This window comes from Hemitrygon akajei, chromosome 11 (genome assembly GCF_048418815.1).
Source record: "Hemitrygon akajei chromosome 11, sHemAka1.3, whole genome shotgun sequence".
Taxonomy (NCBI): Eukaryota; Metazoa; Chordata; class Chondrichthyes; order Myliobatiformes; family Dasyatidae; genus Hemitrygon; species Hemitrygon akajei.
Window position 1 is genome coordinate 18,775,020 of NC_133134.1, and position 15,385 is coordinate 18,790,404.

Here is a 15,385-nt window from a genome sequence, read left to right on the forward strand (position 1 = left end):
ATAAAACATTCTTTCTACAGTATTATTCATGCTCTCAGTATCATCTATCTATATTTGTAGTTTGTCTTCTTTTGCACATTGGCTGTTTCTCATTGTGGGCAGTTTTTCCATTGATTCTATTATATTTTTTTGTTCTACTGTGAATTTAAGAAAATTAATCTCCAGTATACGATGGCATATACATACTTCAATAATAAATTTACTTCAAACTTTTGAAGCTGAACACCTGCATTTTATTTTCATTAAAAAGTAGTTAGTGCACCACTGCGAATTTACAGCCCAAGCTTAAGTAACTTTATCCTGGATACTTGCAGACCCATATCCCTTGTTTTCTGCCTTACTTTATAGGTTGCCTCTTCATTCATTGTTGCTAACAACTGAATTTCTTTTCTAAACCCCTCTTTTCCACATCACTTTCTTACTTCAAGTTCCACAAAATGAAGAAAATTCAAAATTACTGGATTATAGATGGCTTACAAGTCATCTCTCCAAATTTTAACTGTGAGAAATGTGTTTTCCTTTAACAGATAATGGATTTGAAGTACATGACATCCAAGTAGTTAATTGAATCTCAACTACGTAGCACTTAAAGGCCACCTGTAAAAGCTCTGTGAAACCATGCCACAAAGACAGGCCCATTTTGACTCAATCTACAGTGACCTTCAAACTATTAATTTATTTACCCCTCCAAATACTGCCACTCATCAACACACTAAGGACAGTGTGGAGTAGCTAATTTACCAACCAACCACATCCCACATGGCATCAGGGAGAACTTCACACAGATTCCAGGGTTAGGACTGAACCAGAATCTCTGGCACTAAGAGCTGTACCAGTGTGCCACCTGAAGTTAGGAAAAATAATGATAACAGCATGACAACATTACTTTTCAACGAGAGAAAATAAAGACCTATGTTTTTAACAAACTAGAGAGCTGTTTTTTCCACATCCAGTTTAAGGTTTTTATATAAACTGGAGACTCAAAAAGGCCAAATCATCAGTTTATGTTAAGGATTTGAGGAATAAAATAGAGTGAGCTATAACTATGGCATATGAGAACACAAACTTACAGTTTTGTTGCTATCTGCTTCATAATCCAACATTGCTGGTCTCTTAGTTCCATTACTCCGGGCTTGCATTGGCCATAACCGTATCTGTTCCTGTGGATAACCCTAAATAATGAAAAGGATAAAATACTAGATGAAAGTCTTGGCAAAAGCACCAAGTGATTCATTTTTTAATCCACAACTTTGCTCTGATTTCTACAAGTCAAAGGTACCACAGAATATTTCCCATTTGCTTAAATAAATGTAGCCGATAGTTGCTCAGTAAGCTCAATGATATCCAAAACCAAGAACTCCTTAATCTGCACTTCATTTATTAGTCAAGCAAAAGCGCCATCTAAAACTAGAACATTTTAGCTCCTGTACACCATATCAACGTCTATACTAACAACTCATTAATGTTTCTTGGATTATAATTTACAAATAATTGAAGGTTATCATCCAAGTCAGTTGATTAGCTACTCTTTCCAAACTGATTTAAATAATTTAATTTAATTTTCTACCCCATTATCACTAGCCCAAGTACCAGAATCTGATTCAAATTCTGGGAGCATTTTTTTTTGAAAGAGGTAATATAAATAAATATTTGGACAAAAGACCGCACGTGCAGTTCTTTAAAAGCACTTGTGTGAAAATAATACAGAATTTTAAGGAATGAATTCAAGAATATAACATCCTGTAGCTGAAGGCAGGGCATCCAAAGTAGAACTGAAATGATCAACTTCCCAGTTCTGGTACCCTCAGCTGTAATCCAGGGAAGTACCAAAAGCATAACAAAATGATAATTCGGCAAATAACAGCAAAATATCAACAAAAAACACTGATTTACACCATCAAGGACAGCTCTTACTGAAATATTCACCATTGTTTGCGATAAATTCTGAACAAATTCTGCAAGTGTGGAGTTTTTGAGGACTTTGAACACTGTATATTTCACTTTTTCTTCATCATACATATCGTTACCCTGATGTCCACAGAACTGGTCTTCTGTTACTATCTGAAATATAACATTGGAATTAGCTGCACAGTCACACTGGCTATTTTTCTTCATCTCAGTCACTTCATTTCTTGAAATTTTAAATGTGATTTTAACAAATGAAATTGGACGCAGATGGTTTAAAATAAATTCTGGGCAGAGGACTAAATAAAGTAGCTGCTTCAGCTTTGTCTTTTGTGCAAAGGTGACAAGGATAAAGTACAAAGCAGACATCAGAGCAAACATGTCAAGAGAATGCAAGTAAGACAAGCTTGTGAAAATTTAGTTCTCATGGAAATCTGGATAAAGTAAATCTGGAAAGGTTAGATTAGAAATAGATTAAGTAGTGGTCATAATGTTTATTTCATGTACTGCTGAAAAGCTGAACAGCATCCCAGTCTTCTGTCACAGGAAATCAGACAAAAGAAACCAATGAAGTGGCAAACCAAAAAGGGCAACTTCAAATACAACTGAAAAAAGGAACAAAAAAAGACAGTGCCACTCCTCTACTTTCACACAATGAGGATAAAAGATTTGAGTAGCTTTCAAGTAAGTGTGGGGCAAAGATGGAATTAGCAATTATTTAAAAATGAAAGCGAATTTTATTCATTTGGAAAGTGTACAAATGAAAAGTAAAACAACAAAAGGCCTTAAGACCAAGACAATGGAGTAGAATTAGGTCATTTTGGCTCATTGAGTCTGCACCACCATTTATTATCCCCCCAATCTCTTGCCTTTTCCCCATAACCTGACTAATCACAAACATAACGACCTCTGCTTTAAATATACTCAATGATTTGGCCTCCACAGCCGTCTGTGGCAATGATTTCTACGGATTCACCACCCTCTGGCTAAAGAAACTCTTCATCAACTGCTCTAAATAAATGTCCCTCTATTCTGAGGCTGTGCCCTCTGGTCTTGGACTCAGCCACCATAGGAATCATACTTTCTGCAATCACTCTATATGGACCTTTAAATATCTGGTGGGTTTCAATGAGTTTTCCTTCATTCTTCTAAACTCCAGCAAGCACATGCCCAGAGGCATCAAAACACTCCACAAACGATAACACTTTCAGTCCCAGAATCATTCTCGTGAACCACCTCTGGGCACACTCCAATGCCACAACATCTTTTATTAGATAAGAGGCCCAAAACTACTCACAACGCTCCAAGTGAGGCTTCATTGGTGCCTGCCTTGGCATTACACCCTTGCTCTTATATTCTGAAATGAATGCTAAATTACATTTGCTTTTCTTATTACTACCTCAACCTCCAAGTTAACTTGCAGGGAATCCTGCACAATAACTGCAAGTTCCTCTGTAATTCCGATTTTTGAATTTTCTGTTTAGAAACTAGCTTGCTCCTTTAATCTTTCCACCGAAGAGCATGACCGTATACTTCCCAACACTATATTCCATCTGCCACTTCTTTACTCATTATCCCATGACCTTCTGCAGACTGTGTCCTCAACACTACTGCCCCTTCACCTATCACTGTATCACCTGTAAACATGGCCACAAAACCATCAATTCCATCATTCAAATCACTGACGTAACGTGAAAAGAAGCAGTCCCAATACTGACCCTTGTGGAACACCATTAGTTACTGGCAGCCAACCAACCAGGGAAGGTTACCTTGAATCCCACTATTTGCCTCCTAACAGACAGCCAATCTTCTGTCTGTACAAGATCCTTCCTGTAATACCATGGGGTCTTATCTTAAATAGCTTTGTGTGTAGCACTCCTCAAAGGCCTTCTGAAGATCCAAATAAACAACATCCACTGACATCATCAAAGCAGCATAGAGCTAACAAAATCTAGTCTGGATTTATTCCACATTTTATTTTCAGGTACATTGGTCAACTCCTTGAAGTTCAGAGACAAATTCTGCACACTTGAGCATAGTGTTGCTAGACATATCAGGAAGGATGAGAGGAGACCCGATAGAGATGTATAAGACGATGAGAGGCATTGATCGTGAGATAGTCAGTGGCTTTTCCCCAGGGCTGAAATGGCTAACACGAGAGGGTACAGCTTTAAGGTGCTTGGAAGTAGGTACAGACGAGATTTTTTTTTTTATATAAACGCAGAGGGTGGCGAGTACGACAGTGAAGGCTGATACGATAGGGTCCTTTAAAAGACTCCTGGATAAGTACATGGAGCTTAGAAAAATAGAGGGCTATGGGTAACCCTAGGTAATTTCTAAAATAAGTACATGGAGTTCCACAAGGGTTGGAACTGCTGCTTTTTACCATTTATGTCAATGATTTGGATATGGGTATGGGGTGAAGGTAGAAGAGTGGGGATGACTGGAAGAATTGGATCAGCCCATGATTGAATGGCAGAGCAGACTTGATGGGCCAAATGGCCCATTTCTGCTCCTGTATCTTATGGCCTTTCGTTCAGCACAGCATCATGGGCTGAAGGGCCTGTATTGTGCTATAGGTCTTCTATGTTCAATGTTTGTGCTATCATGGAGTAAACAGATCTATGGATGCAGTTGTACCTGCACTTGCATGTAGAGGTGTGCCTCTTGCCTTTCCTTTCTCTTCTGAGCCTCTACTCTCTTTTCTTCTTGAAGACGCTCAACCAGTTGTTGTGGAATGTTGTGGTCTGTGACTGCCTGCAACACTTCACCTGTAAATAGAATTGTTTGAATATCTGTGCTCTCATGAATTATCTCAAGCTTACAATATCAGGACAGATATTCATAATAATACAAGTACAATACAATCCCTTTGCAATCCAAATATGACTCAAGTACTTTACAGCCAGCAACTTCATTATTTAAAAATGCAAATATGAGAAAATCTGCAGATGCTGGAAATTCAAGCAACACACAAAATACTGGTGGAACGCAGCAGGCCTGGCAGCATCTATAGGAATAAGTACAGTCAACGTTTTGGGTCGAAACCCTTTGTCAGGACTAATGGAAAAAAGAGATAATAAGAGATTTGAAAGTAGGAGAGGGAGGGGGAGACCTGAAATGACAGGAGAAGACAGAGGGTGGGGGAGATGAAGCTAAGAGCTGGGAAGTTGATTGGCAAAAAGGATAAAGGCTGGAGAAGGGGGGATATCATAGAACAGAAGGTCTTGGAAGAAAGGGGGAGGGGAGCACCATAGGAAGATGGAGAACAGGCAAGGAGTTATTGTGAGAGAGAAAGAAAAAAATTAGGGATGGGGCAAGAAGGGGAGGAGGGGCATTAACAGAAGTTAGAGAAACCAATGTTCATGCCATCAGGTTGGAGGCTATCCAGATGGAATATAAAGTGTTGCTCCTTCAACCTGAGTGTGGCTTCATCTCGACATTAGAGGAGGCCATGGATTGACATATCGGAATGGGAATGGGACGTGGAATTCAAATCTGTGGCCATTGGGAGATCCTGCTTCCTCTGGCGTACAGAGCGTAGGTGTTCAGTGAAACGGTCTCCCAGTCTGCGTCAGGTCTCTGTATATTCTTGTAAGCGGAACAAGTGCTACACCTGCCCTTACACTTCCTCCCTAACCACCATTCAAGGCCCCAGACAGTCCTTCCAGGTGAGGCAACACTTCACCTGTGGGTCTGCTGGGGTGATATACTGGATCCGGTACTCCCGGTGTGGCCTTCTATATACTGGTGAGACCCAACGCAGACTGGGAGACCATTTCGCTGAACACCTATGCCCTTGTCCACCAGAGGAAGCAGGATCTCCCAGTGGCCACACATTTTAATTTCACGTCCCATTCCCATTCTGATATGTCAATCCATGGCCTCCCCTACTGTCGAGATGAAGCCATATTCAGGTTGGAGGAATAACACCTTATATTCCATCTGGATAGCCTCCAACCTGACAGCATGAACATTGATTTCTCTAACTTCCATTAAGGCCCCTCCTCCCCTTCTACCCCATCCCTCATTATTCTTTTTCCCTCTCACAACTCCTCGTCTGTTCTCCATCTTCCTCTAGTGCTCCCCTCCCCCTTTCTTTCTTCCAAGACCCTCCGTCCTACGACACTTCCCCTTCTCCAGTCTTGTATCCCTTTTGTCAATCAACTTCTCAGCTCTAAGCTTCTGTCTTCTATCATTCCTGACAAAGGGCCTCAACCCGAAATGTCGACTGTACTTTTCCCTACAGATGCTGCCTGGCCTACTGCGTTCCACCAGCATTGTGTGTGCGTAACTTCATTATTCTGCAGGCAAATAAGTGAATTTGCAAATATTCCAAATTAAACTGAATTTATTGGTAACAATTGCAAATAATAGCCAGAGCATACTTTACTTTGAATTTGACTAATTCCACTTGAAGACAGACTAACAATTCAGTCAAAGAAAAATATGTACACAACATTGGAAGAGATTTCCTTTCCATGCCCTCGTGTAGAATTTATCATATGTGTCAAACCTTAGGGTTACATAAATGAGCTGTCCAAAGCTTTAGATTATCCATTGACTAGGTAACTATACTTTAACTTGGCCAGTCCCACTGCATATACACAACAGGCATTAACATCTGGGTCTAAGAACAGATGGCTTAAGTCTGCTGGTAAATATGCGCACTGAAAGATATACTAAAACTGTGAAGGCATTTCAACAAGCAAATAATTTTACTTACTTAGTTTTGATTCCCTGATGTACACTAACATGTAGGCATTAGTGCAATGTCGCACAGACAAGTCATCATCATGACCCCCATAGTTGTGTTCAATTGCTTCTTCTTTTGTACACCTTGATACAACGTCGTCATCGAATTTACACCACTCGAGAAAAACAAATGTCTAATTTTAGCCCAAGACAAGTTATAAGTTTAATTAAAACAGATCATTAAAGTTATTTCTTCAAATTAACTAAAATGCTCTAAAGTGTTTGCTGATACCCAGAAATAAAAATAAAAACGATGGATAGAAATATTCAACAGACCAGGCAGCATTTGTGTAGAGAAAACAGAGTAAACGTTTCAAGTCAGTAACTTTTCACCAGATATGAAAGCAAGCCATGAATGAAAACAGGGAAGAGGGTGAAAAATAGCAGTGAAACTCAAAACTACAAAAATAAAACAACTGGAATCAGGTTTATTATCACCAGCTTGTGTTGTGAAAGTTGTTAACTTAGCAGCAGCAGTTTAATGCAATACATAATATAGAAGAAAAAAATAAAATAATAGTAAGTAAATCACAGTATACATAATTGAATAGATTAAAAATCATGCAAAAAACATTATAGTAAAAAAAAAGTGAGGTAGTGCTCCCGGATTCAATGTTCATTTAGGAATCAGGTGGCAGAGGGGAAAAAGCTGTTCTTGAATCATTGAGTGTGCGCCTTCAGGCTTCTCTACTTCTTACCTGATGGTAACAGTGAGAAAAGGGCATGCCCTGGGTGCTGGAGATCCCTAATAATAGATGTTGCCTTTCTGAGACACTGCTCCGCGAAGATGCTCTGGGCATTTTGTAGACTAGTACCCAAGATGGAGCCAACTAAATCTACCACCCTCTGCAGCTTCTTTTGGTCCTGCGCAATAGCCCTCCCATACCAGATAGTGATGCAGCCTGCCAGAACGCTCTCCATGGCACACCTATACAAGTTCTTGAGTGTATTTGCTGACATACCAAATCTCTTCAAACTCCTAATGAAGTATAGTTGCTCCAGATTCTGAATGTTGGAAATAAAGCTGGAAATACTCAGACTCTGCAGTAACCAGTGAGCACAACAGGGTTAATGTTTCAGATGAACTACCTTTCATTGGAACTAGTCAGATAGGAGAGAAAAACTGGAAAAAGTTTTGTATCCAGCTTAGCGTTTATTACTCTTGCATTCTCATTCCTCCTAGGCAAGAGCAAGCCTATTTTGCAAATCTATGATCTTCTCGGTAGCACAGCAGTTAGTACAACGCTTTACAGCTCAGAGTTCAAGGTTCAATTCCAGCCGCTACCTGTAAGAAATCTGAATATTCTCTCTGTGACTGCATGGGTTTTTCTCCTGGTGCTCCAGTTTTCTTCCACATTCTAAAGACTTGCAAGTTATAGTTCGTATGTTGTGGGCAGGATATGTAGGCACCAGAAGCGTGGCGACGCACGCGAGTTGCCCCAGCACATGCTCCCTCTTTTGGCTGTTGACACATAAAGTAGTTGCATTTCACTTTTGTTTCGACGTACATGTGACAAATAAAGCTAAATCTATAATTTTTTTTAAATAAATCTTTTCAGTATGCTGCCACTAGACATCCCATCGCCTTGTAACATTTCCAAAGGATATCTTTTTCCAGGATGCTCTACTTTGTACTTCCATCTTCATGAACATCTCCCATTCTCACTGAACCTTCCCATGCAACTGGGAGGTATAACTCTTGCTTTGTTGCCTCTTTCCATTCCAACATTCAAGAACAAACACAATTCACAGATGAGGTCAGGATTCATTTGCACCTCTTCTAATGCAGTCTCTTCTACATGGTGTTATCAAACACAGATCCAATGAATGTTTTAGGGAATAGCTGTTAGCTGTAAAGATGACCTGAGCTTCCAGCTGTTAGCCACTTCTGACAATGTCCTTCTGCACCATTCCAGCAAGGCCCAATTTTACCCAAGGAACAGAATTTCATTTTCTCATTAACCACTTTCATGCTTTAAGGATTAACACTAGATTCAATTTCAAATAGTTTCTAGCTGATTTTTAAAATCTGAAAGGTTAACCCCAATTTTTCCTCTCCAACAACATCTTTGTTTACAACTTGTATCTCAAAGTTACAACATTACTCTTCTGCTTGCTCTCCAGTCAAATATTTATTATTTAGTTAGAGAAGCAGCACAACAGGCCTTTCCAGCTCAATAAGTCTGCGCTGCCCAGTTACAACTTTGTGAACAATTAATCCACTAAGCTGTACATCTTCTGAGTGTGGAAGAAAATCAGAGCACTTGGAGGAAACCCATAAGGAGAACATACGAACTCCCTACGGACAGCAGTGGAAATGAACCCTGGTTACTCGCACTGTTAACTGTGTTACCCTAACTGCTATGCTACTGTGCCGCTCTACTTCCAATTCCTCCTGCCCTTCTCTGGGACTTCATATACAAAGGTTTTTATTTCTGTTCTGATGCAAGATCACACAACTGAAATATTAACATGTCTTCTGGAAAAAATGAATACAAGATACTGATTTCAGGAGGAGGAAATCATGAGCTAGTCCTCATTGGTGGATCAGAGGTGAAGAGGGTCAGCATCTTCAAATTCTTCGGCGTTATTTCAGAGGATCTGCCCTGGGCGCAGCATGCAAGTGCAATTATGCAGAGGAAGTTCCTCTACTTTCACATAAGTTTGCAAAGATTCAACATGACATCTAAAACTTTAACAAACTTCTATAAATGTGTGGTTAGGAGTATACTGACTATTTGCATCACAGTCTAGCATGGAAACACCAACAATGCCTCTGATTTTCCATTTTCTATAAAAGTAATGGATACAGCCCAGTCATCACAGGTAAAACCCTCCCTATCATTGAGCACATCTACATGGAATGCTGTTGCAGGAAAGCAGCACCCATCCCCACCCAGGTCATGCTCACTTCTCGGGTTCTTGAACCAAAGGGAACAACTTCACTTGTCCCATCATTGAAATATTCCCATAACCTATGGACTCACTTTCAAGGACACTTCATCCCAAGTTTTTGACATTATTATTTTCTATTATTATTTTTTCTTTTGTGTTTGCAGTTTGTTGTCTATTGCACATTGGTTGCTTGTCCATCCTATTGGGTGTGGCTTTCACTGATTCTATTGTTTCTTGGATTTACTGCCCACAAAACCTAATCTTAGGCCTGTATATGGTAACATATACAGCATGTTCTATGAAAATAAATTTACTTTATATAGACTTCTAGTAAATAAACACAGGGATAAACTATGCTCAAATACACGTTTTGATCACCCACAAATTCAACATATTACTGCAGCTTTTTAAAAATAATACACCCATCATGCACAGATACTACACTTTTTGTTAAAATATACTTACTTTTCCATCACCCTTAGGGTTGAGGTAGACTACATAATGTCCACCATGATTATCCCCACTGTGCACCAGCACTGCATGTAGTATGTAATTAGCAGAATCCTTTGGGTCAGGTTTTTGAAGGAACTCATCTAAGGGCAAATGCTCAGGAAATTCAAATCTGAAAAAACACGAAAAGCTGTTCTTGGAAAGAGAAAACTGCTCATTTTATAGTGTAGCTCATATAAAGTGTATTGAACAGCTGCCTTTTAAGTTCAATCCTAACCTTTGGTCCTGTGTGCTGTTTGCACATTCTCACTGTGATGCATGGGTACCCTCTGGCTGATCTATTTTGCTCTCACATCCCATAGATCCATTAGTCGATAGATTAATTAGGCACTATCCTGACACCAAAATACCTTACCGGTTCTTTGTTTTCAATACCCCACAACTACCTATCCAAGAGCATTGTGGGATGATCCTCACCAGGATAATTGCAATGGCTCACTACCATCTTCCCAAAAGAAATCAGAGATGTACAGAAAACATTAGTTTCGCCAGTGATGCCCAAATCCCCCAAATTAATTTAAAAACAAAATTCACTACATTAATCGCTGCTCATCGATCATTTAAAATTAATCAGCTAGATATGCATTCTGAAGTTGAACTTGATAAAACGGGACTTCCTTGCAGTTGAAAACAGGCTTACTTTTTCACATCTCACTAACAAAAGGCAAGGTTTCATATTTGTAATAACTACAAATCATTTCCTAAATGAACTTGGATAACAACTCAGTCATCCTTCAAGAAATTTTACCAGTATTAAATAGCATATTGTTCTGAAATAAATGCAATGTTACAGATCCGAATTTCCCTGGTCAATTCTTTTTTTATTTTCTCCATACTTAGCCATAAACTTAACTAGATTTCTAATGTAAAACTGATTACAAATGCATCTCAATCACACAAAGTACAGTTTTAAGAGCAGAAAACCCAATCCATTTACCACACAAAGACTCAAAGGGCTGCATAAATAATTTACTAAAGTTAATACAATTTCTGTCCAGATTCTTTCATAACCTCAATCTAATGTATCTGACTTCCTTTATATGCAAGGAAGGCAATGAGGAGCAGTTGTGCTACATCTGTCATAAATCATTAGTGGTGAAGTTTCAATGTAGACCCCTGGTATACAATTTCTTTGGCTGCTGTCATGAGCACTTGAGAGAAAATGCACTAGCTATTTTGCAGTGGTTTAGTTACTCCACTACAGGTGTTAACATGAACACTAAACTTGAAAACTGCAGAAAAGTAGCATGCATGTACAATTTAGAATCTAAAACTAATTGCGCTGAGGCTGCTTAGAACAATGTTCTGCACTCATTTTCCACTGTACATGACATGTTGGACAGACCCAAAACAAACGATATTTAGCCATCATGTTGCAACAAAGTAGAGAAGCCCATTGAACCCAAAATTCATATTTGAATTGTATTCAGTGAAACTGTACCATTTTAATTTGAAATAGATTTTCCAATGTCAAGGCACAATGTCCTGCCCCCACAAAAAACTGCTTACCTGTCATTTATTTTAATATTCTGATCAGTCTGTGGGTCATACATGAAACGCATAAGCTGAAGATGCAATACTGGTGGAAAAGTAAGAAATTTCACACCTTTTTCTGCATCCTGTAAACAATAAATAAATATTAGCATATACGTGCAAGATCAAATGTCCTTTAGGACAAGTACAGACAGAGTGATGCATCAGGTGCACAATAAGGTCAACATATGGACACATATTGGACCCTATAGTAATAATTTCACCAGATGTACTCCAGAATTTCTGCTTGAAAAAAAAAACTGCCCTTTACAAATTTTGGAGTGACTGCAGATAGCAAAGTTAGACATGAGTCAACCGCTGCAACAGATTTACAACAATATTACCGAAAGGGAACTATTGGAATCAGGGAATTAACTGAATTTGCCTTGGCAAGACTCCATAAACAATGATCAAACGGACAAGAGATTCTGCAGATACTGGAAACATTGAGCAACAAAATGCTGCGAAACTCTGCGGGTCAAGCAGCACCTATGGAGAGAAATAAAAATTTGCCATGTTGGGCTGAGACTCTTCACCAGGACTTGAAGGGAAGAGGACAAAAATCAGAATAAAAAAAGATGAAGGGGGAAAGCAATTAACACTGCAGTAGTGTTGCAGTTAATTATTCGGTTCTAGTTTTATTTGGAATGAAAACTGATAGAAGTCAATCTATGCTACAGGAGGTAAGCTTCAGTAATTGAAACTAGACCAAGTTTTACAGATTGATAGTGTATCTTGCCACCAACTAAGCATTTCAAATGGAAGCATGCTCCTGTGATTCCTGTTCAGACTGAAAACTGGAAATGCTATTAAGCGGTGAATGGAACTCAAAGTTTTAAAATAAAACAGATTGTTATTGTGACAGAACTCGTACTCAAATTAATGCAGATATTTAACATGGTGTCTCAATACAACTATATAACTATTTCTCATTGCTAAATATTTACTAAAATGACTGATGCTGTGATACCACGCATCAGAAATGTACCTGTAAACCATGCTCTCCAGCATCGTATTTGTTATCCCCATCCAGCTGCTCCACCGCCACATAATCTTTGAAAGATTCAAATACTGTGAAACAAAAGCAAGAGGCTGGTAAATTTGCTACAATTCAAAAGGTAAATATACAAATAATAGCTGTACTCACTATTTTTCTTTCCCTTTATACTGAGTTGAATATCATAGTAATCTTCTATTCTCTCAGATCGATACTCCACATGCTTGCATTGAATATATGACTTCAAAAAGAAAAAAAAATCTTTATTGGTTTCAAAGGTGCTTTAATCTCAGAGAAATGTATACAATATACATCCTAAAATTCTTTTTGACTTGACATTAATGAACAATGTAAACTTTAAGCAAGTAATTCAAAAAGCACTTACCACCATTTTTCCTCTGAATAATTTTGGAATAGTTCCCTCTACACAGGTTCCTTTCATTTTATTCTCCACATTATCCAGTAGCTGGAAAAACAGTTCTACTGTCAGATTTACTTTTTAAAAAGACTAAAATTCATGACAAAACAAACCAAGTGTATTAACTAGAATAATTTTTACAGATCAATAGTGTATCTTGCCATCAACCAAACGGAAGCATGTTCTTATGATTTTTCAGTCATAATGGCTCATAAATATACCAAGTTTGTCATGGGCATTGATAAATTTTTGAAGTAATTATAACAGCTCTAAATCACTTCAGTTTGGAATGACTTGCTTACTTTGTTTGCCCATTCAAAACCTTGTTACCCTCTTTATGAAAACCGAAATAGCTCTATCAATTAAATGTAATAACAAAATGATGGAAAAACTCCATGTCAGGCAACATCTGCAAAATACTGCCCCACACAGCAAACAGTTAAAATAAAAGCTCTTGAACAAAATGCCAGCTGTCTGCTTCCCTCCATAGATGCTGTTTCATCCTCAGTCCCTCCAAGCACATCCTTTGCTGCTCCAGATTCCAGCATCTGAAGTCTCATGTCTCCATTAATATTGCAGTACCTTGCTTTTGCCATAGGCAGTCCTCAGCAAATAAGGGCATGTAGACGGTCACAGAAAGCAGGTATTTATATTTACATATTATTTCAATGCCCAAGAGTTTGCTAAGACCCTAATACAACCAGATGGAATATTTCACACCCCATTTCCAACACAGTAATTAACACAGTAGAAGAAAATGGTTGCACCAATACTCAAGTTATGATAGGAGTAATTAATACTGTAGTTGCTGCTACCAAATATACAAAATACCATTTAAACATCCAAGATATTAGCTTGGGTTGCAAGTTACTTTACATATTTTCCATATAGTTTCCAAATATAATAAAGATCAATCCAATTATTGCAATATTCTAAAAGCAAACAATTTACAAGCACCAAACATGCAGCTTTAAAATAATCCAAGATTACAACACATCAAATAATATTTATCCACACAAAATTGAGATTTATCAATTTAGGAAGGGGGGGGGGGGGGAAGAAAATACAATTATACAAAATCTGCTGTCTGGGAACACAAAATATTTGTTAGCAAGCAAATATAGTAATCAGCAAATCTAATGAAAAGTTACCCTTCATCCCTATGCATGCAAACTTTTTTTTAAAAAAGGAGCATTTAATGCAAATTTCACAGGGCACTCTTTACAACAAGACAGCTTTGGGCTCTATAAAGATATACCTGCATTGAAAGCAATCAACAGTCATGTTGATATTTCTTGGGATTTAGGGTTAACATGAAGACTGAGCATCCCCTGGAATTAGGATGAAAGAAAAACAAATTTCTTGAAATGTTTAAGATTCTAAGGGGTGGTGGGGATGGTAGGTTGGATGCTAAGATATTTATTTGCTGTAATGGAATATAGACCAGTTTCAGAATGAGGAGTCATCTATTTAAGACAGAGAGGGGAATCTTCTGAAGGCAATGACTAATTTTAATCAGAGCCAGGGAGTCTTTGAATATATTCAAGTAGGAGACCAAGAAGCTTAAAACTATTAGGATATATTCCTTGGAGACAGAGTGAGAAAACAATGTTGAGAATAATATTGGATCAGCAGAGGAAGCATGAGGCTTCAATTTGTGTAAGCCTGCATGTTTCAAATGTTCAATGAATAAGAACAGTTTTAAAACACTCAATTCTACAACAACTTATGTACATTTGTAAACTCCCAAGACGTTATTGAATTAAACACAATAGGATCAATATAATTAAATATAACAATTGCAAGCAATGGATTTATATATAGGAGAAAAACTTACCACCCTGCAGAGTTCCTGGACGTCATGTTGCATAAAACTGTCTAGTGTTTCCCAACTGCATGAAAAAATATTTAGGACATTAATTACAGTTCATAAATGGTAATGCTCTTTAAGGTGAACTGCAACTTTAGATATGCACAAATTTCCCCCCCAAAGCCCAATTCAAATTGTTGGTCACCACAAAACATTCAATGTTGCAAAATGTAATGCGAAATGGACAACAAACTGTGATTATGGAAATAACTCTACAAAACACACACGTCCTAATAGTTATATCTAATTTACAGTTGGATAGATGCAAGAAATTCAAACAAGTCTTCACCCAGTTGCTTTCACAAAGCATAATATACACTAAGCTGCATTTTAAAATTTTAGCTGTTATTTAGAATGATGTATTAATTATTACATCATCTACAATCTATTTGTTCAAGCATTGGGGAAGAACTATCAAAACATAAAATATATGGCACACAGTAAAATAATACTAAAATGCAGCTGGAACCCATTACAAAGTCAAAAAACGTAATATAATTTC

At 38.0% G+C, this 15,385-nt stretch overlaps 1 protein-coding gene across 5 annotated transcripts in view; it reads right to left on the reverse strand.

The window, feature by feature from the left end:
* usp7 (ubiquitin specific peptidase 7 (herpes virus-associated)) overlaps positions 1 to 15,385 on the reverse strand; it is an 80,249-nt gene that overhangs the window by 23,019 nt on the left and 41,845 nt on the right. For all 5 annotated transcript variants that reach the window (XM_073060326.1, XM_073060324.1, XM_073060325.1 and 2 more), the window contains exons 8-17: positions 14,851 to 14,905; positions 12,981 to 13,061; positions 12,746 to 12,836; positions 12,587 to 12,669; positions 11,575 to 11,684; positions 10,021 to 10,177; positions 6,632 to 6,776; positions 4,546 to 4,676; positions 1,927 to 2,061; positions 1,071 to 1,172 (exon numbers count right to left, since the gene is read on the reverse strand). In XM_073060326.1, coding sequence (XP_072916427.1) covers positions 1,071 to 1,172; positions 1,927 to 2,061; positions 4,546 to 4,676; positions 6,632 to 6,776; positions 10,021 to 10,177; positions 11,575 to 11,684; positions 12,587 to 12,669; positions 12,746 to 12,836; positions 12,981 to 13,061; positions 14,851 to 14,905 — 1,090 coding nt within the window. The remainder of the gene's footprint in view (positions 1 to 1,070; positions 1,173 to 1,926; positions 2,062 to 4,545; positions 4,677 to 6,631; positions 6,777 to 10,020; positions 10,178 to 11,574; positions 11,685 to 12,586; positions 12,670 to 12,745; positions 12,837 to 12,980; positions 13,062 to 14,850; positions 14,906 to 15,385) is intronic.